Source organism: Choloepus didactylus, chromosome 6 (genome assembly GCF_015220235.1).
Source record: "Choloepus didactylus isolate mChoDid1 chromosome 6, mChoDid1.pri, whole genome shotgun sequence".
Taxonomy (NCBI): Eukaryota; Metazoa; Chordata; class Mammalia; order Pilosa; family Megalonychidae; genus Choloepus; species Choloepus didactylus.
Genome location: NC_051312.1, coordinates 63,600,464 through 63,621,533, shown reverse-complemented (window position 1 = coordinate 63,621,533; position 21,070 = coordinate 63,600,464). Strand labels below are relative to the sequence as shown.

The 21,070-nt window shown below is 50.1% G+C and overlaps 1 protein-coding gene across 4 annotated transcripts in view; it reads right to left on the bottom strand.

Moving 5' to 3' along the window:
- Positions 1–8,414, bottom strand: part of ABCC8 (ATP binding cassette subfamily C member 8) — a 76,501-nt gene extending 68,087 nt beyond the window's left edge. For 2 of the 4 annotated variants that reach the window (XM_037839307.1, XM_037839306.1), the window contains exons 1-3: positions 8,227–8,414; positions 6,703–6,844; positions 1,613–1,734 (exon numbers count right to left, since the gene is read on the bottom strand). In XM_037839307.1, coding sequence (XP_037695235.1) covers positions 1,613–1,734; positions 6,703–6,844; positions 8,227–8,374 — 412 coding nt within the window. In that variant the 5' untranslated portion in view covers positions 8,375–8,414. The remainder of the gene's footprint in view (positions 1–1,612; positions 1,735–6,702; positions 6,845–8,226) is intronic. The other 2 variants (XM_037839304.1, XM_037839305.1) reach the window with 1 other exon arrangement.
- Between the last annotated feature and the right edge of the window lie 12,656 nt (positions 8,415–21,070).

Here is a 21,070-nt window from a genome sequence, read left to right as displayed (position 1 = left end):
GGAAAGGTAGACCACCGATTAGTGTGGGAAATACCCTCTGTCCCCTCATGCTATCATGGTGTCACTGGCTTAGCACAGAGTGTTCCAGACCCTAGATGTCACTTAGATGCTGTGTCTCCTAAAAAAAATCACCGTCTGACTTAATCACTCAGTCTGAACTCAAACTACGGCCAGATGTACATCCCTGACCTTAGACATGTAGACTGGGCCCAAACACCTGCAGATTTAGACCTTTGTCCCCAGGCACACAGTCTGAGGACTGGACACATGTATGACCCTCAGACAGTCTCAGAAATAAATAAGAGCCTGCTTGGGTACCAGATGCCCTGGGATCTTATCCTGGCTCTGCCCCTTGACTAGCTGGGGAGATTAAGTTACTTAGCCTCTGAACTTCAGTGTTCTGATCTGCAAAGGGAAATAATAACGGTGTCTACCTCATAGGGTTGGTATGAGCTTTAAATGAAGTAATATATGCAAAATGTTCATAATAAATATGAACATATACATTATAAGAATATCATATAAAAATGAGGTAATATATGCAAAATGTGTCCACATCTGTAAAGTAGGGATGGTATCAGCATTAATAGGATGATTGTGGAATTAAATGAGACCACCCTTGTAAATAGCTTAGCAGAGAGTCTGACACACAGTCTAGTTATTGCCATTGTTCCTGCTGGGAACCCAGCCACACAGTGTCAGAAGCTCTAAGTAGACCCTCCTTCTGAGTTTCATCTGCCAGCTTCTCCCCCTTAATTCTTTCTAAAAGTTGGCGAGCTGCAGGCTCTGTTCTCAGGCCTCTCTCTTCTCTCCAGTCAGGTTTTAGCCCACCACTGCTGAACGTCTATCTCTAGCCCAGACCTCGCTCCTGAATGTCCGACTCATTTATCCGACTTCCCACTTGACCCTTGAGTTGGCTATCTCAGCAACATTTCAAACTCAACACACCCCAAACAGAACATTTGATTCTTCCCCACCCCACACAAGCCTTTGCCATATGCGTTACTAGTATCACCATTCGCCCAGGACCTCCGGCCCAAAGCCTAGGAATCGTCCTTGCTCCTCTCTTGGCCCCTGACTTCCTCTCCTACCACTGCCCCTTCATTCACTCAGCTGCAGCAACACTGGTCTCCTTGGCAAGTGTGCATTTGCTGTTTCCCTCGCATGAAACAGTCTCCCCCAAATATCTGCTCACTCTTACCAGAGACCTTCTCTGACTATTCTACAGTAGCAGCATCTGCATCATTCTCCACCCCTTACCCAGCTTTATTTTTTCACAGCATCATTGCTACTGATTCTATCTACCTGTATCTGTCTATCCATCCAGTCATCCATCCATTATCTATCCATCATCCATCCATCTATCATCTATCCATCTGTTACCTATCTATGTATCTATCTATCTATCTGTCTATCTAACGTACCGTCTTTGTTTATCTGGCTCTTCCACCAGACCCTAAGCTCCATGAAGAGAGGTACTGCTTCTTCTTTTCTGAATCTTTAGCACTCAGAACAGTGCCCAGAACATAGTAGGTCTCCGGTAAACATCGTCTGAAGAAATGAATGAAAGTACCCATCCCTCTTCCCCTCCCTCCCCCAACCCCTCCCCTACCAATCAGCAGCTTGGGGAAATTGGAGGTCTCGATGTTGTGATAGTAGACCACGGAGGTGACAGCGGCCATGAATGCCAATCCAGCCGGCATGTACAGGTGGAGATGGCGGGATTCAGTCACCCTGAGATGGGGGCAAGAAAGAGAGACAGGTTGTGGATGTGCCATGTACCCTGGGAAAGCAGCCCTGAGCCTCGTGCTTGGGACTCAGCACATGGTAGTCCCTCCAGATGCAGCCACAGCTCTACTCAATATGCTGGCAGCTCTGCTCACAGCCCACCCCCCAAACATGCCCATTAACAGAGCACCAGGAGTCCAGGCAACAATGCTGTGAAGGCTCAGTGTTCAGGCTTTGGCATTCATGGGCCTCTCTCCCTGGGTTCACGTGCAAGGAAATTGACATTAGGAAGCAGGCTGTGGCAGTCCCAGCTGCAAAGCCTCTGACTTGGAACTACTTCTCTGGGAGTGAATGCAGCTGGGTCCCTCTGTCCCTGAGCATCTCTTGGGCAGTGGAGGGGACTGTACACCATTTAATCCAAACAGCATAAGTCAGCATTGGCACTCCTCCCCAGGAGGTATAATAACAATCCTAAAGAGAGTCAACATTTATTGAGCACTGTTCTAAGCACTTGTATATTAACTCATTCCATCTTCATAAAACCACATGAAGTGGGTACTGTTAGTCTCCCCATTGAAGGCTGAGGAAACTAAAGCATGGAAAGGTTAAACAGCATGCCCAAGGCCACTGCTTTTGTTTCCTCCCCAGGGATGTGGAAGGGGGGCAGACAACACCAGCTCACCCCTCCCCATTTTAACTTGGGGGTTCCTCTGGGGTGAGTGGACTCCTGCCCAGCGATAAGGCTTGTAGAGAGCCAGAGTGCCTCTAAGACCTCAGGGCCTCCCCACGATGGGAAAGAGGCTCACCAGAGTTGGCTCTGATTGTGTCCTCCATGGCTCCCTCCTGCAGATAGCAAAAGCTGCACTTCTCAGCATGGCACCAAAGGACCAAATGATGTGACCTCAAATCACCTTTCCAGCATGGACCAGCCTGCTCTTTCTGCTGCAGCCATGTCAGGACCCTCTCCATTCTGAGAAGGCCCCCTCCAATCTCCTGCCTCAGTGCTGCCCTTGCTTATGCTGTTCCTTCTATTCAGCGTCCCAAGGGTGCCTGCCCTAGAGAAGGTGACAGTTGGGGGCAACCATACTCAGAGCTAACTGTCTGACCAGGCAGTCCAGGGGAGTGGTCCCTCAGATGGACAGATGGCTGAGGGAGCACAAAGTAGGGGGTGGGCAACCAGGGGAAGCTTCACAGAGGAGGTGGCACCAGACTGGACTTTGGAGGATGAGCAGGAGTTCAACAGATAAGGAAAAGGGACATGAGGAGGGTCATGTTGGGACTCCAAGTGATCTGGTGGGACTGGGAAGTAGGTGTGGAGCCAGTGTGGGCTGTTCACCAAGTAGCATTCTCTCCTTCTGTGCTAAGAGAGCTGCAACTTGCTCTAGCAGCAACATACTTGGTCCCAGAGAACGGATCATGATCTGTCCATGCAACCATGCAACCCAATTCTGGCCTTGGAGATGGAAAGGAAAGTCTTCAGAGGATGAGCTCCATCATGAGAAAGAGGCATGTGAGGAACATGCCCCCTTTGCTCTTGCCCCTTCCTGACTGACACCTGGAACTGGGCAGCCATCTTGTGACCATGGGGAAAGATACGGCATCAGAAGATGGTGGAGTGGAAAGATGGGAAGAGGCTGAGTCCCCGATAACATCACAGAGCCACCAGTCCTAGAGAAGGTGACCTCCAGATTTCTTAAGTGAGACCGTAAACATCAGTATTCTTTAAGCCTTGTTTAGTGGATATTCTGTTACTCTCAGCAGAAGATCTTCAAACTGACACAGGAGTAACAGGGAGAGAAGCCTAAAGAGCAGTCCGTGGCTGGTGAGGACAATGGGAGCAACCAGCACCCAGCCCAGGGTCCTCCAAATTCTTGATTCTGTACTCCTTGAAATAATTTTGAAAATCTGTATCTTATCTCACAGGTTTTAAAATTGACATTTAAATTGTTATAGGTTTAAATAAATTCTTTTTTCTCCAAATAGGAAGTAGAAGTGGTGAACATTTTTTTTTAATTTTAGTATATTTTACTATCCCAGTATATCCAAAATATTATTTCAACATGTAATCAGTACAATTATTATTGAGTCATTTTACATTCTTTTTTTTATACTAGGTCTTCAAAATCCAGTGTGCAGTTTACATGTGTCCCTTAGGACACATGGCAAATGGCTATGGAAGCACACAGCAGAGCTCTAGACCAAAAATCCCCCTCATGTTTTGAAGAATTCCTACAAATGAAGTGGCAATCATTTCTTAAGATGAAATAAGTTGAGGATTAACCATAATTGGAATAAGTATTTCATGGCATGACTTAAAATAGATTTTAGCTGCTTTAATGAATCATGTACAATGAATATGAAAAAAAATTAAGTAAAAGTTTTATCTATGGGCTTTATCCAGAGCATATAAAAATATATGATGGTCTGGGAAAACATTCTAGTTATAAATATATTTATATAAATATTTTTTAAAAATATATTTTAAAAATCTGCTTCACTACCTATATTGCATTAGTTGTTATGTGCTTTGGTTGTTCTGAATTCAGTGCATTGAAAGGAAGACAGGAAGCCTACAGGCTTAAGGGGCCTTAATTAATCACTGAATGAGGCTTGCCCCAAAACAAGTTTAAAAATCACTCCCTTAACCAGCCCCCACTCCCACCTGCCCTCCCTGCCCTGACTTCCAATCAGGTCTTAAACCTAGGCTGGGTGGACTAGGGGTGCCTTTTCCTCCCGTCTGCCCCCTTTCCATGCCCTTCCTCGATGTTTGCCTGCCCAGGGATGTGGACCCACAGACGGAAGTCAGTAAAGGCCAGGTGGAAACTGCCAAGGAAAGGACCCACCTGTCTCTTGGACAAGAGACAGCCATTTGCACTGAGCTGGAGAGGTTTGGAGCAGAAGAGAAAAAGCAATCAGTGTGGCACTTCCAGGGGTGCCCAGGGCAAGTTGGAGGTAGGGAGAGGCTGGAGATAGAAACAGCATTTAGGAAGCAACTGCAGTAGTCCAGGTGAGAGACAACTGCAGGAGGGGCTCCGGGACCTTACTATTCATTCCAGTCCCCCAAGTTCTGGGATTGCACCATTATGAGGCTTCTCCTCTGCCCAGGGCTCTGCCACTCTGTACTCTGCCTGGGCTCTAATTTCATCCTCCATGGGCCCCTGAAGCAGGCGAGGCAGGAATCATGAAGCTATTTCACAGGTAAAGAAGGAGGCCTAGAGAGGCCGGATGGCTTGTCCAAAGTCCCACAGCTGGTACACAGCAGAAGTGATTAGAGATGCAGTCTGTTTTCCTCTCTGTCGCCCTGGCTAATTATAAGCTAGTACATATTTCCGGTCTGCAGCCCTGCAAGGCATCCTTCCCCTCTCTAGCATTTGTGCTGCTTTGGAGGAGGTTTTGGGGGAGTTGGGGAATGGGAGGCAAAGTGTTACCTGTTAATTGTGTGGCAGTGTGCCCTCTGGCCTTCTTGTTGGTCTGGGGGACTTTGATAATCAAGGCAAGCTGTTATCACAGAGATTGCTGCTGAAGCCAGGATACAGAATGTTGGGGATGGGTGGGGTGGGGCAGCCCTATATCATCTCCCTGTCCGCTGGCTGCAGGAGTCAAGGCTGGCAGAGTGGAGCCTTGGCATCGGCTGATTCCACTTCTGAGGGGCTGGACCTTAGATTCTCAAGCCAAATGTCCACACGGTCCTCCACCACCCCCTCACCCAGGCAGTCACCGAGCCTTGCCGATTCTTCCTCAGTGAGATGGCTGCTGACACACCATTTCTAGCTGCAGTTATCTCTCACCTAGACTACTGCAATCGCTTCCTAAGTGCTGTTTCTACCTCCAGCCTCTCCCTACCTCCAACCTGCCCCAGACACTCTGGGCTCAGGTTCTCCCCTAAAAGTGCCATGCTGATTGCTTCTCTCTTCTGCTTCAAACCCCTGAATTGCTGACCAATTCCAACCCAAACACACAGTCTGGCATTCAAAGCCCTCTCTGAGATGCCTCTAACCTGATTTCCAAGCCTTGGCTTCCATCACTACCCTGCATGTGTTTTATGCTCCTGCCAGGCTGCACTGCTCCCCACAACTCCCTGCTTTCCTCGGGGCCTCAGTTCCTCCACTGGGAGCACCACTGGCTCTCCCTCTTGTTAACTCCTCTGCCTGTCACAACCATAGTCACCCTTCCAGTCTCGGCTCGGAAGCCTGCCTCAACCAAAAAGAGCCTGCCCAACCTCCTAAGCAGAACCGTCCATCCTCTCCTCCCAGATGACTTGATGCATTATTTCATTTATTCTCTTAAGGATTTAATAACATTTATTGAGCGTGTCGTGTGCCAGGCACTGTGAAAACAAAGATGAATAAGACCCAGATTCCAACTCTGAGGTGCTGACTCAGGGAGAGACAGTTTTGCCGACAGATCAATTTTAACAATGTGGTCTGTGCAGTAGCAGAGGTATGAGGTACTGCTGTGAGGCCCAGAGAAAGCTGGACGTGGGGAGAAGGCCTTTGGGAATGAGGCTAGAGGCAGGTGGACTGACTGCCCACGAGGACCCTGGAGGTCAGGCTGAGGAACTGGGATTACACCTGCCAACAGCTGGGAACCAAGGCAGTAAGATTGTTGCGTTTTATTTTGTTTTGTTTTGTTTTCAAGAAGTTAACTCCAGCAGTGTGTGGAAGAGGTCTAGCATCTTCTGTGGGAGTTGGGGCATTCTAATAGTTCTAGGATTATCTCAGGTGGACGCTGGCATGCAGGTCTGTGTTCCCCCTACCACTCCGGAATGAAGGCAGTGACTGGGTCTCACTCGTTTCCCTGTCGCCAGTGCCCGGCACAGAGCCCGGCACACAAGAGAAGCTGGGTAAACAGTTGCTGGTTTGATTAGCAAATGATGCTGGCTCATAAGATTCTGATGAACTGGGCTCTCCCTGGGTCTTTCAGGAAGCACCCAGGGGCAGATCCGCTCTCCTGAGTCCTCAGGCCGCCACTTACCCATCTGACAGGATGCCCTCCGCGATCTCGCACACCAGGACGAAGAGCAGCATGAAGGTCAGGATCCAGCGCAGATTGTGCCCAGGGAAGTGGAGCCACGTGCTGTGGTGGATGTGCACCTTGGAGCTCTGACTGCCCCATCCTGCAGAGAGAGACAGGAAGAGGCTAGGAGGCCTGGCCCACCTGGAGGAGGGTGCATGCACCCCAGGAGGGACCCGCTGTGCTTTGGGTCCACAGTGGAGGATGGGGAGCATACACATTTGTACACCCTTGCTTGAGGACGGTGGAGTCTGGTGCACATGAACTAAATGCCCAAGCATGGAACCACGGCTTGTGCAGGCCCACATCTGCAGGAACCCCATTTTATACATTGGCCTCTCGTGACAAGTCAGCAGAAAAGAAAACCATTTGGTTGAGAACAGAAGTGTACAGCCTAGTGCAGTTTTTTATATACTATGAACATATGTCACATATGCTTCCGTCCTATTTGTCTAGTTGTTTGTCTTTGTCAATAACTAGGAACCATTTGTTCTGCAGCACCCTCCTCTTTTAAATTTAATTTTGTGGCGATCTTCCCTTTTCCCCCAAAAGCGGAATATGAATTTTATTTTATTTTTTTTTCTTAACTAAAGTAAATTAACAAACACATTTTGGGGAAGCAGGGGACACCCTGTGATTTGACAGAGCTGGCTGGCTTGAGATCTTGAAGCTCAGCGAAGGGGACCCAGTACAGAGGCGCGCGCGGTTGTCCTGGCAGCGGCGCCCAACTTTGCAGATGGCCGAGTCCGCGCGGCGGGAGCCGCCGGGGTCCCTGCGCCCGCGAGTCGGGGCTACTCAGGCACGAAGCTGACAAGTTGCGTGCCCGCGAGACTCGCCCGGGTAGCATAGCAGAGGAAGGGGACCCCAGTCCCCGGCTCCCGCCTTTCCCCGCCCAGAGCGCGCGGGGCCCGGGGACTGTCAGAGGACAGACTGAACCGTCATTTGGCTCAGCCCGGGGAAAGCGTAGGGGATCGCGGGGCCTTCATCCCAGCCTCCGAAGCGCAGGATGCCCTCCTCCCAGGGGCAGCTGCGGCAGGCAAGGAGGGTGCCTTGGGGGTGGGGGTGGGGGTGGGGTGGGGGGCTGACCACGGCTCACCACCGAGAGCCACCGAGGGGCGGCGCGACCCCCTTCCCGACCTTTCCAGCGCGTGCCGAGAGACCTCTGTTTTCCCCATTCCCCATCCCAACTCCGGCTCTTCGGTGGCGAAAATTGGGGGTCAGGGATGTCCCCTGTGTTCGGCCTGGATTCGGGGGAACCTCGAGGAGCTAGGAGGCGCTGGAGCTGGGGGCCAGGGGATGAGCGGGCGTGCGAGTGCGGGCGCCGCGGGGCAGAGCACAGACCCGGACCCCGGGAGGGAAGCGAGCGGCGGGAGCGGGCCCGGAAAGGATGCCGAGCAGTGCGGAGAGCAGCGCCTCCTCCTCCTCCTCCTCCCTCCCCGCCTCTCCCCTCCCCTTCTCCGCTCCGCTCCTCCGCGGCGAGCTCACCGATGAAGAGGATGGGGAAGGTGATGAAGAGCAGGAAGACATGCGGTACCACGTTCAGCGCGTCCACGAAGCAGCCGTTGTTGAGGACGCCCTGGTCCACCCGGTAGGCGGCCGAGTGGTTCTCGCTGCCGCAGAAGGCCAAGGGCATGGCGGCGCGGGCGCGGGCGCGGGCTCGGACTCGGGCTGGCTCCGTGCGCCTCCCGCGCCTCTGTCCCTCGCGCCTCAGCTCCCCGGCCGGGGCAGCCAGGCCCCCCCGCCCCCCCCGCCGCGGGCCCCGCCCCGCCGGCCCAACCGCCCCCCCCAACCCCGCCCTGCTCCACTACCTGCGGGGCCCGGGGGCGGCGGGGAGCAGGACTGGACCCGCCACACCCGGGCCTGCGTTCCTGCTGTGGCAGCCCGCGTCCCCAGATGCGTGCGGGAAGCTGAGTGCCCACTGAGCGCGTGCGTGGGGGAGGGAGGAGGCCAGGCTAGGTGGGTGGGTGGGCGCAGAAGAGAAAAAGAAGGTGCGTGTGGGCTCGGAATGGGCAGATTCCGGGTCTCGATTGTGAGGTCTGGGCACGGCGCCGGTGGACGGTGGATGTAGTTAGATCTGAAGATCCTGGAGGGGGCAGAGTGATGCAAACCCCCACCCACCTGTACAAAAAGCAGTGAAGAACGTTACCTTGAGGAGCCTTGGAATATTTTCAAAGGTGGGCCCCCACTTTTTTTTTCCGTTAGTGGAAAAACTGGTGAAATAAAGGGTTAGAATTTACTGATTAGCAACGCATTAATATTGGTTTATTAGTTTTGACAAAAGTATGGTGGTCAGGTAAGATTAGGAAAAACTGGGTGAGGTGTGTATGGGAATTCTCTGGACTATCTTTGTAACTTTTCTGTCAATGTAAAATTATTCCAAAATAAAAGGTTTATTAAAAAAAAAAAAGTGGTCCCGGGGTGGGGGTGGGGTGGGGGGTAGGGGTGGTTGAGGGTGGTGGGGGGTGGCTCTCATAGCTGCTTTCACTAAGGGACTTCCCCACACCCCGGCTAAGTGCAAGTTTTAATTTCTTCCGTTTTTCCGAAGAGAAAAGTGAGGCTCTGGGGGATTACAAGACTGACCCAAGGTCACACTGCCAGCAAGTGGGGAAGCAGAATTGAACCCAGCTCCTCAGATCATCGTCCCCACCCCCATTTCCCCTGCGTGCTTCCAATGCATTACCAGGTACAATAACCCTCAGGCAAACAGGTAGAATGGGTCGAACCCCAGGCTGTAAAAGAGGCACTTATGGAATCTGAATCATATATGGCTAGGGAGTGCAAGGCAGCCAGGAGGGACTGGAAAAGAGGAAGAGGAAGTCATCCTAGGCTGCATTCCTTAACCTGACTTAGGACTGTCTTAAGAGGTGCAAGGACCTCGAGAAATTGTGAAGACAATGTTATGCTTTCCTACACTTTCTGCAGAGATTCTCATGGAGTCTGTGGCTCAAAAAAAGTTTATGTCCTCTGAAGAAAAATGAGAAAATGAGATTTTAGGGTAGATTTAAGAAAAGCTTTCTGAGTTAGGGGCATGGAGCATAAATGCACATGGTCTCAAGAGGAGTTGGGGGCCACCAAGGGAAGATCCCTTCAGTTCTTTTCCCTCCCAGCCTGTTCTGAGGCCCCAAGCCCTTCTAGAAGGCTACCAGGGCAAGGACTCGGCTCTGCCCAGCCCTGGAAGAGGCAAGGGCAGAACAAGGCACCAGGGCAGAGGTTAGGAGGTTGGGGTTGGGGTGGGGTGTTGGGTGAACAGCCTGGGGAGGGCAGGAGCTCAGGGTCTCAAGGTCTCAGACCATCTCTGAATTCAGGAAATCTCTCTGAAGCTGAACAAATTTTCCTGCAGCATCAGCCAAAATAGTGGCAGTAAATTTCCAGCACCAGGGACAGAAGTTAATTTACTTGAGTGAATGCAGCCGCTCAAATGGTGATGGCTGAGTCCACCTAGCCAAGTGGAAAAAAGCAGGAAATAAGATTGTGTGTTTCCTATGATTACATCCATATTAAATATATATGTTTGAATGCAAGCCTGCAGGGGAAGCTCAGACTTGGAAATGGCTGTTGAGTTAAGGCAGTGCTCAGTATTAGGTATCATCGCTGGGGTTTTTGTTATTGTTATCATCATCCCCTTTCTTCAAAAATGAGACAGTTGAGGTTTAGAGAGATGAGATAATGTGCCCATGGTCACCCAGCAAGAGTTCTTTTCGTTTTTTTCTCCCCACATTTTCTGCAGTGTTTTGTGTTTTGTTTTTTTTTTTTTTTTGTATTACATTTTCAGCTTTTCACACTCCCAGCAATGCTATTTTTCTTCCCTGTGGTAATAATAGATGTATTTTTAAAGAACAGTGTCCTGGCTCCATTACTACTGGTGTGCTATTTTACACAAGTCAGCATTCCATGCTTCGGTTTCCTCATTTCTAAATGCAAATAGTAGCAATAGCAGCCCTAGAAGATTAAATTGAGATCGTGGGTGTGAATGTGCTTTGTAAGCCAGGGAAATGTTGTGGGCTACTTCATTTGATGGGAGCCCCTCAGTCAATGAGGATTATTTAGTGGCCTCTCCCTTCTTCGGCACCCAGCCCACAGGGTGCATGGCTCACACTCTTGCCTCTTCTGGGCCATTTGCAGTATAAACAAACAAAAAGCTGGGTCCTCCCCAAGCTGGACCCAAGCATGGAGGACTCTTGCGGAAGATGACCCGGAACTCAGAGTGTTGGGTCTGGAGCCCCAGGGCCTGCACTTGCCATCTCCAGCACAAACTTACTGTGGGACTGTGAGCAAATCCCACCCTTCCCTGGACCTAGATCCACAGTTAGGACACCCATTACCCTGCCCACCTTGTGGCTGTGAAAGTTACTTTAAGTGTGGAGTCAGGTGCACAAAGGGGTGTGAAAGGATTTTTGCAGCAGCATGGGTTGTAATCTTGGAAACAATCCAAATGTCCATCAGTATTAGGCTGGTTAAAACAAAAACAAACACAAACAAACAAACATCATGGCATTAGCCATGTTGTGGAATATTGAGAGGCAAGTACAGAGAATAAAGTAGGGCTTTACATACTGACATGGTAAGAGGTTCAACATATACATGCAGAGCAATATATACTGCATGAAACCATTCATTTCTACAGCAAGAGCTACATATGTCTCCCTGAGTAGGCGCTGAGACTCTGAGGCTTCCCCACCTCCAGCAATGCCATCCTGCATCTGATGCAGGGCGCTGGAAGAAGGGCAGGCAAAGGCGCTTGCTCAGAGCCTGGCTTCCCCCCTTGGAGGATTCATTGCCATCCTCCCGGCTGGGTGGAAAACCTGGGATGTATTTCAGGGACCTGGATTTTCACTGTCACAGACCCACTGGTGGGTGTGGCCTCAGGATGGGCACCACCACCCCCCACCCCACCCACCTCCCACCCCCCCCCCCCCCCCCGCTCTGCCTGTGCTGGGAAGGGGTTTTTGGAGCAGAGCTTCAAATAGTCCCTCCCGGCTCTGCTGCTGTTCGGAACTTAGTATCTGGCTGACCCAGGTGTGATAATGTGGCCTTGGCAGAGGGGCTTATCACAATTATAATGGTGATATAATGGAGTGGGGTGATACTTCAAGAAATTAACCTTTTCAATAACCACCGAGCAAAAACCAATAGAGGACTGGTTAAAAACAACACACAAACACACATATGTGTGTATGTGTGTATATATATATATATATATACATATATATTATTATTATTATCCATTATGGAATGGTGTGTAGCAAGTATAGAGAATATAGTAGGGCTACATGTACTGACATGGAAAGATGTCTACTTTCCCTCCCATCCTGTGTTGAGGAGGATGACTGTGAGGCTGTGGCCAGGTAGAAAGCAGACAAATGATGTTTCAAAGCCTGTATCCGCAGGGGAACTTAGAAGGCAATAGAATTGGTAAAAGAAAGAGGACCCAGGTATAGACAAATGTCTTGGCTGGAACCTGGGAGGAAGGAGAGATTTCCCCTCTTATCTCCAACCTGCCCCGCAGTTAGGAGGAAGGAAGAAGGGAGAGGAGACGTTCTAGAGAGGGGGAGCCTGTGGACTCCCTGCCTGCCTGGGGGAGGGGACAGCAACCGGAACCCAGAAAGGAAAAGGCTGTTTGTGCCTCGTGTCAGGACGGCCACACCAGGGCTGCCAGGCTGGCAGAGCAGGGGACCCTCAGCCATGGCCGGCACAGGTGGGTGATGTGGGATCAAGATGGACCTTCCCCAGTCTCTTGGCCCTACATGCGCCTCCTGGACCTTGACACAACTGGGGAAGTGGAGAAAAAATTCCACGAAAGCCAGAGGTTAACATTTTCCACCAGCCTGGTGGGTGGGGGGCTTGAAATAGAAATTAAAGGTCTCATTGTCGCCAACTTAAGTTTCGGTTTGAGATCACACTCACTACAGTAGCACAACCCAGAGGGGCCTCCCAGGAAGGACCTGGTGCTCCACACTCCCTTGAGGTCAAAATCAGCCTCTCATTACATTTCCCCAAAACTCCAGCTCTCCAGTGCATTAATAAAAAATGGAGGCTTTACTGAACGCCTCCATTTACTGAATAGTAAAGACGTCATTCACCCACTCACAGCAGAAACTAATACTAATTCCCCATTCCTCTTCTTTGCCACAAGGTCTTCTCCCCTGTGTGTTATGTCATGTACCTCTTTCTTTCTCCCACACAGACTCTTTTTAAAATCATGTCCCTCACTCCCTGAAGCAATCCAGCACTTGCCTTCAGCTTGCATACCCACTCAGTGTTTCTTCAGGAGGCCTTGCTGGTCTCTCCCTGAGCTGCTGACCATACCCCAACCTGCTCTCTTCCTGGGCAGATGGGGTGGGGGGCAGGGAGGACAAGATTTTTTCCTTTTAGTTTCACAAACGTTTGTTGTGTGTTTAGTACATGCCACATGCTTTACCTGTTTTAAACTTCACAGTAACCCTGCTTAGTTGTTACTATTATCAGAGAAATCTGAGGCTCAGAGGGGTTGAGCCCCTTCCCCAAGGTCACACAGCTGGGAACTGACAGAGAAAGGATTCACACCCAGACAGGCATGCTCTCAAAGCCTGGCTGCTAACCACTTCCCAAGGGGACCCTGGGAGCACCGAGGATTTCTCTGCTTCTGAGACTTTGGCTCCTGATGGAGGAGTGAGGGGGAGTCAGTTCAACCTTTGGGGAAACCTACTCCTCTGTGCATTTTGTCTTTTCTGTGTGTTAAAAACAAAAGGACAGGCCCAGTCATGACACTGGCATCACTCGGGGGGCCAGGTGGGACGATTTGAGTGAGAAGGGGCCCTGTTGAGCTGGGGCCTTGCCCCATGGGTGAAGCAGGCACACAAATGACTTCTGCTAGTAGTGACAGAGGAGTGCGGTTGTATGCGAGCTGCACAGACGGGGTCCTCGTAGTCTGGCCCCATGATGCAGTGTCCCATCTGCTGCACTGGCCCACCCGTTTACTGTATCCTCCTCCCCCTGTCCCCTGAGACAATACTGCAGCAGAATCTGCCAGGGCTCAAAGGAGATGCCTCTCTCTGGCACAGCCTGCCCCCCCAACTGGTGTCTCTGGTGGGTATAGCAGGGCTTCAGCTGTCTGGGCTGGGAGGGCTCTGCCAGAAGTAGACTTAGGCCAGGTGAGGTGGGGGCTGCTGAATAACCTGCCTTTCTGTTACCTGTCCCCACACCCTGTCCCGCTAGAGGGACCGCAGCTCCCGTCCCTGAGCAGAGGCTGCCTGGACCCAAACTCTGTGCTGAGGGAGTGACAAGTTCAGATCCTGGATCCACCATTGACCAGCTGTGTGACCTTGGGCAAGTCAACCTCCCTGATCCTCAGCTGTAAAATAGGGAGACTCATCCCTCTCTCATGGAGAAAGGCTGGCACACAGTGACACTTGTATTAAGCTTTTCCGGTTTCAGATCAGCTGAGGGCTTCACAGGACACTTACAGAAGTCCCAGGACACTTACAGATTTTTAAAATAATTTATTGAGTTCCTACCCAGTGCCAAGCCTTTTATTTCATTGTCTGGCTTGATTTCCACTGCCCTTTAAGGCAGATGGTCTAATTGTCATTATGCAGGTGAGAATCAGGCAGTTCAGAGAGGAAACCTTATTTGCCTGTCACCCAGCAAGGTAGGCGCAGGGGCTGGGTTCCTCTCATGGAATCCTTCTGAGAAACATGAGTGGGCTGGGGTGGCATGGGGGGCTAAATGAGGAAAACAGAAGGGGAGTGGGCACTATCCTGGTGGAAGAGGGCATGGCGTGGTGGGTGGGGACTTTGGAAGTGTGTCAGATTCATCTGCTTTGCGTGTGCACCTGCGCATAATGTATTTAACTGGCTTCACTGGGCACTAGTAAAACGACTTGGTATGTACATGGAAGCAGGTGTGGACATGCCTGTGACTGTGATTCTGTGGAGGATGGGAGACAAGGGAAGAAGACCCTCCTCTCTGGTCAAAGAAACACCTGAAAAGAGGGAGGGAGAGAGGAGGGGAGAGAGTGGGGGGGCTGGGAGAGGGGCGAGGGTGAAGTGAGAGAGACACAAAGAGACATAGACAGAATCACAGCCACCACCTAACATTTACCTGCTCTACGGGTACATTGCTGAAATACCCACCACCCCCTAACCCCATTTAGAGTCAAAATTTGTTTTTAGCTAAAAAGTGTACATTAAAAATTCAAATTGGTGGATATATTCAATTTTAAGCTTTTTGGATAGCAGTGTATCCATGAGAATATATTTAAATGATGGGCGCTCTGGGGACCTGGCAAAGGGCAGAGCCTAGAGAAGTTTTATTAAGAAAGAGCCCAGTTATTTGGAGAGAAGCATCACCTCTTCCATTGGAGCTGGAGAAATCAAATTTCTCTGCTGCACAGAGACCAGCTTCCTGGGAAGTATTGAGGTGTTTCTTACTCCCTTAATTGGGGGAAATAACTTGGTTCAGCTAACAGGTGTTCAACAGGTGCTGTACCAAGTGGAAATCAGTCACTCAGTTAACAGACATTTATTTAGCACCTACTGTTTGCCAGCTGGATTCCTTTGTAAGTCTGCAAAGTCAGTATCATTGTGTCCTTAGGAAATTGAGGACCAGAGAGGCTAAGGGACTTGCCCTGGTTCACACAGCCTGTGAGATGCAGAACCTAGATTGGAACCCAGATCCAGCAGGGTCCAGAACTGTGTATTTCCATACCAGTGGTTCTCAAAGTATATTTCCCAGACCAGCAGTATCACCTGGGAATTCTTAGAAATGTAAATTCTCAGGTCCCACCCCAGACCTACTGAATCTGAAACTTGGGGTGGAGTACATAATTCTGTTTTAACAAGTCCTCCAGATGATTCTGACACATGCTAAAACTTGAGAACCATTGCTCTCTGCCATGTTGTCTCCTGATGAGGAATCATAATGGATGGTTCCTGTGCTTGGAAGCTTAATCTAGTTAACAAGATGCACGTACCTGTTTTTTTGGTTAATCACAGATTATCTAGGCTTGGAGAGGTAGCCTGGGCTAAAGCTTTGGGGGAAAAGTTAGCCCTGCAGGATGACCCAGTCTGTACAGTTGAAGCAGGGGGCAGACTGGCCGGTTGGGGAGGAGATACTAGGGTACACAAAAGTGGGAAAGCTGGAATAAGACTTTTTCCAGTTGCAATGAGTGAACCAACAAGCCTTGCTGGGTAAGGGTGCACTGAGGGGAATCATGGAGAATAATGGGAGGGGGTGAGAGGGTGTGGACTGGATTGTGTGCTCTGGAATTTCCAGCTAAGGCGCTTCCCTCATAGATCTGTCTATACGGGAGCCACAATTCATTTCACAATCCACACTTAGGAAGAACCTGTTGTGTGGGCCCAGACCCAGGCAATGGAAGCTAAAAGCAGAGCTTCCCAGAGGCTGTGCTGTGCCCTCTGTGGGGACAGCCTTTCCCCGACCCCTCTGAGCCACCTGACAACCTACTTCCCAGTTTTCAACACTGAGCTCAAATGTCACTCCCTTGAGGAACCCTTCCCTGACTCACCCCCAGGTAGACAGACTTAAAGGTCCCTCCTCGGTCCCCAGCACTTTGTGCAGCCCCTGTCACTGCACTTACCACCCAGTAATGTGATGAGTCGCTATGCGTCTGTCTGCCCCACTGGGCTGGGAGCTGCTTGAGGGCTGAGACTGAGTCTTTTGTAGCTTTGGTTCTGGCAGAGGTGGTGCTCAATCTCAGTACGTATTTGTTAAATCAATGGATGAATGAATGAGAAAGTGGATGAATGAAGTAATCAATCAATTGTGATGATATTTACCCATGGACATAAGAGCTGTGCACCTGCCCAGATAAGTGAAAAATTGATGTCTATAAATTGGATTCATTTTCTCATCAATTTACATTATATCATTAGAGGTACATTTCCTTGCTCTTTGACAGATTATTCTTCATTCATTTTTTTAGCACATATTTATTGAGCCCCTACTATGTGCTAGGCACCCTACTAACTGCTGGGGAGACAGTAGTCAATACAGTGTCCACTCCCACATAGCTCACCGTTTAATTTTTGGGGAGTCGTCAACACCTTGCTGTTAAGGTTTTTGTTTGCTTGTTTGTTTGTTTGAATCCGTCACCCTTTTGTGAGAGAGGTCTACCCTCTTTTGGGTCAGAGACACTTTTTGAAATATGATAAAAGTTTTAGAACCCTTCCCCGAAGGGGATTGATCAGTTCCCTAGGGCTGCTGTAACAAAGTACCACAAACAGTGTGGCTTAGAACAACAGAAATTTATTCTTGCACAGTTATGGAGGCTAGAGGTCAAAGTTCAAGGCATTGGCAGGGCCAGGCTCCCTCTGACGGCTCTAGGCAAAAATCCTTCCACGCTCTTCCAGCTCTGGTAGTCCCCAGATGCTCACTGGCTTGTGACACATCACTCCAATCTCTGCCTCCATCTGCGTGGCCATCTTCCCTCTCTCTGTGTTCAAATTTCCTTCTTTTTATACGGACATCAGTTGCATAATCCATATGACTTCACCCTAACTTGATAACATCTGCAAAGACTCTTATTTCCGAGTAAGGTCACAGTCATAGCTACCAGGGGTTATCTTTTTAGAGGACACAGTTCAACCCACAACAGGGATTCAAATGCTGAGATTCTTAAGCCTCCCTAAATCTACCCACAGACTCTTGAGTTAGGAACTGCAGGCCTGAGGCTCCCACCAGGTGGGTGTCAGGTGGGCTGTGCCATGGGTTGAGAGCTGCATCAGGCAGGATTTTGCTCTATGAGTAGCTGCCAGGTGAGTAAATGGGGACTACCCAGTAGTTGGAGCAGGCTCACTGGTATCAAACCCCCCTTGTCCGATGAAGATTCTGTGACCAGAGTGGCTACCTGTGCCACCTACAGGCAGAGTGGGAGAAACTGTGCTTCCCCTGGGGTGGGGCTGCCTTCACTGCCTGCCCAGTGATGTTCACTGAGAACCTGCTATGGTCGGCCCACATGTGACCAGCACACCTCATGTGTGTACATGGATGTGGGGAAATAAAATTTCCCTGGGTTTCTCAACACTCCTATAAAAAGCTCTAGCCTCCTGTGACATATCTCTGTTCCTATGATATATGCTTTAACTTCCCCTAGAAGCCTTTTACTCTTCACAGACCATGAGAGTTAGGTCTGCAGCCACTTGTCTAGTTAGTTGCTCTGATCCAAAAGGATGATAAAAGTTCTCTCATCTCCACCCACCCCCAGCCTCCGTAAGAGAGCCAAAAGGTTACAGCCAGAACCAGGGCCCAGGTCCCTAGGTTAAGCTCCCAAGGTGCCAGCAGGGCTGGAGCACTATGGTATTTACATTGCAGAAGGGTAGAGTGAGAACCCACGATTCTTTCCATCTGTTTCAACAGAGCAAAGTTTGTTCCCTCTCTTTTCGGGAGAAGAAGAGGGAAACTGGATATAAACGGAAAAAAATCACTGTTCTCCATCCCTGGCCTATGGAGCATCTGTCCACTCATATAGGTTTTTCCATCTGGTCTTCACTGGGCCACCCCAGGGTTAAGTTCTGGGTCAAGGGGGTGGGGTGTGAAACATGCTTATTATTTGCTGTAAGGTAATTGATAAGTTTGTATGTGTCCTAGAACACCTTCTGTGTGCATTTAGGATAAAATTACCAAGGATGAATACTAAAGACCCAACAGATAAACTTGCACACACTCAGCTGGAGGCCCAATTGGGGGAGGGGGGCTGTTGTCCTAGGGAAAGGGAATGTGCTTAGAGGAGTTTCTACCCTTAAGGTGGGGAGAGACCCCTACCCCCTCCCCCAGTTGCTGTGGGTATAAGTGTGGGGGGCACAGAGGCAAGCTAAGGGGTAATCTTTTGCCTCAGAGCCCCCCTTTAGGAAAACCCATCCTGAGGCCTGAAATAAATGGGCCCCAGGCTGCTCTTTCTACAGCATCAAAGATTTTTAAACACTTAACATTAATTTGAGAGCCAAGAACTGTTTCTAAGTACTTTATCTGTATTTCTTTTCATCCTCACAATTCTATGAAGTAGGTACTATTTATATCCCTTTTATAGTTGAAGAAATGGAGATAGGGAGAGGTTAACATACCCAAGGTCAGATTTCAATGCTCACTTCTCAGGATATTTGGGGAGCAAGTGTCAGAACCTCTGTATCTCAATCCTGGCAGTCCCGTGGTCAGAGAAGCCTCCCTCCTTCCCCATTTCAAGTCCCCAAGTGGTGGCCGAGCAGCCATCCTGGCAGCTGGGAGACACTGAGAGGGCCTGTCCTTGGCCTCTGGAGCCTCCAGCTCCTTCCAGAGTAGGTCACAGGGAGAGGAAAAGGGAAGAACAGAAGGAAAGGAGGGAGCTTCTGGAGACAGGAGGGTCTTAGCGGACACCCCTTCTTCTGTGCCAGCACTCCTTTTTCCTTTTAGAAACTGCCCCTTCCCGTTTGCTCCGTCCCTATGGTGCTCGCAGGGCCGACTCCAACCTCCAACCCCAGGCTCCAAGGAAGGATGTATGACCCGGGTCTGGCCAATCTGGGAAGGTCATAACCTGAAGTCAGAGTTTAAATGCTCAGGATTTAGCTGAACCATTAGGACAAAGGTATGCTTTTCCCACTGGAGCTGCCCTAACTGGTAGAATACATCTGGAATAATGGAGGCAGCCTTGGCATTGGATGGGAAATGTCCATCTGAGAATAAAGCCAACCACAGGAGGGCAGAGACAAGAGATGGCAAGACAAGATTCCTGATGACATTGCCCTAGCATCTGGATCCAGCCCAATATGACATCAAACACTCCTGGAATTTTCATTTAAATGGTCATCTTGAGTTGGGTTTCTGTCACTTGCATCCCAAGGGGTCCAAGAGAAAGCAGTGAGCTTCACACTAACTGAGCTCTCATTCCATGCCAGGCCCCGTGCTCCTGTTTTACAATTGGCCTGGGCCTTGAAGGATGCATAGAAGTTCACATGGGCATGAGGAGGACAGGGCAGAGTGAACAGCATGTGCAAGGGCACCGAGAAGTGATGGAGCGTGGCAAGTCGAAGAAATGGAAGTGTTCAATGTGACTGAAGCAAAGGGACCAACTGGCAAGAGCTGAGGCCGGAGATGTCAGGGGCTAGGTATGGAGGGCTTAGAATGCCTGGCTAAGGAGTTTGGACTTTGTCCTCAGGACAGTGAGGGAGCATTGGAGAACTTAAGCAGGGCAGAAACATGAGCAGATTCAGGCTTTGGCTGGCTTGCTCTGCAGTGTGAAGGACACACTGAAGCAGAGAGAAAATAAAAGCAGGGAGGAATTATTTTCTGGCTGGAGTTTTTCCTGATGCATCTGAAATAAGATTCTGTCCATCATTCCTTTCTCATCTCCTTGAAGCAGTATAGGACAGTGGTTCGCGGTATGTACTCCTGGAGCCACCCTGCCTGGGTCTAAATCCTGACCTTGCCACTTGCTAGCCTTGGGCATGTTATTTAACATCTTGGTGCCTCAGTGTCCTCAATGAAGAAAATGGCAGTATCCACCTCATAGGGTTTGTTGTCGTGAGTCACTGACACATATAGGGCTCAGCACAGTGCTTGACACATAGAAGCACTCATGGTTAGTAGCAATCTTTGTATTCCTATTATGGCCAGTGGGTGGGCTCCCCAGCTGCAAACCCCAGGCCTGAAGGGGAGCTGCAGCGGGCCCTCTGGCCCTTCGCCCTCTCCCTGGGTGAGCCCCACCTACCTCCCCCAGAGGTCCATGCCCGTCCCTCCAGTTCTCACAGAATTTTCCTGGGCCAGCCTGGGCCCCAGGGAGCCAGGAAGGGTCAGTGCAGGGACAGGAGGAGAACAAGGCTTTCAGCTCTGGAAACAGATTCTTATCCAATTCTCAGTCTTGGGAATTAAGCTGGAATCGGGTGAGAACAAGCCTCCCAGCCCTATACAGGCCCAAAAGGGGTGTTTCGGAAGCACAGAGGCCTTAAACTCAGCCCTTTCACCTCTGACTCCTAGAAACAGAGGTGAGAGGCTCAAAGCCGGCTCAACAATCCCCAGGGACTAGCAATGGGAAGCAACTTCAATGGGATGGGTAAAATGCCAGAAGTTCAGAGTCAAAGGGCAATCTTGAATTCCCAGGCTTTTTAGGTTTGTGTTTCCACTGCATACAGTTGAAAGGGCGGCTCTGCCACTAACTTAGGGGACCCTGGACAAAGCTCTCCCTCCTTGGCCTCAATTGTCCTGAATATCCAATGACGGGTTAAATTCAAGGGTGGCAAGTAGAGTTCATCTTGCTGGCCAAATTTGATCGGTTGCTAGTGGTTGCCTGGTTAGAGAGAGTGCTGGGATTCAAGTACAGTAATGACGTCTGCCATTCATGCCGGAGGGGATGGGGCGGCAC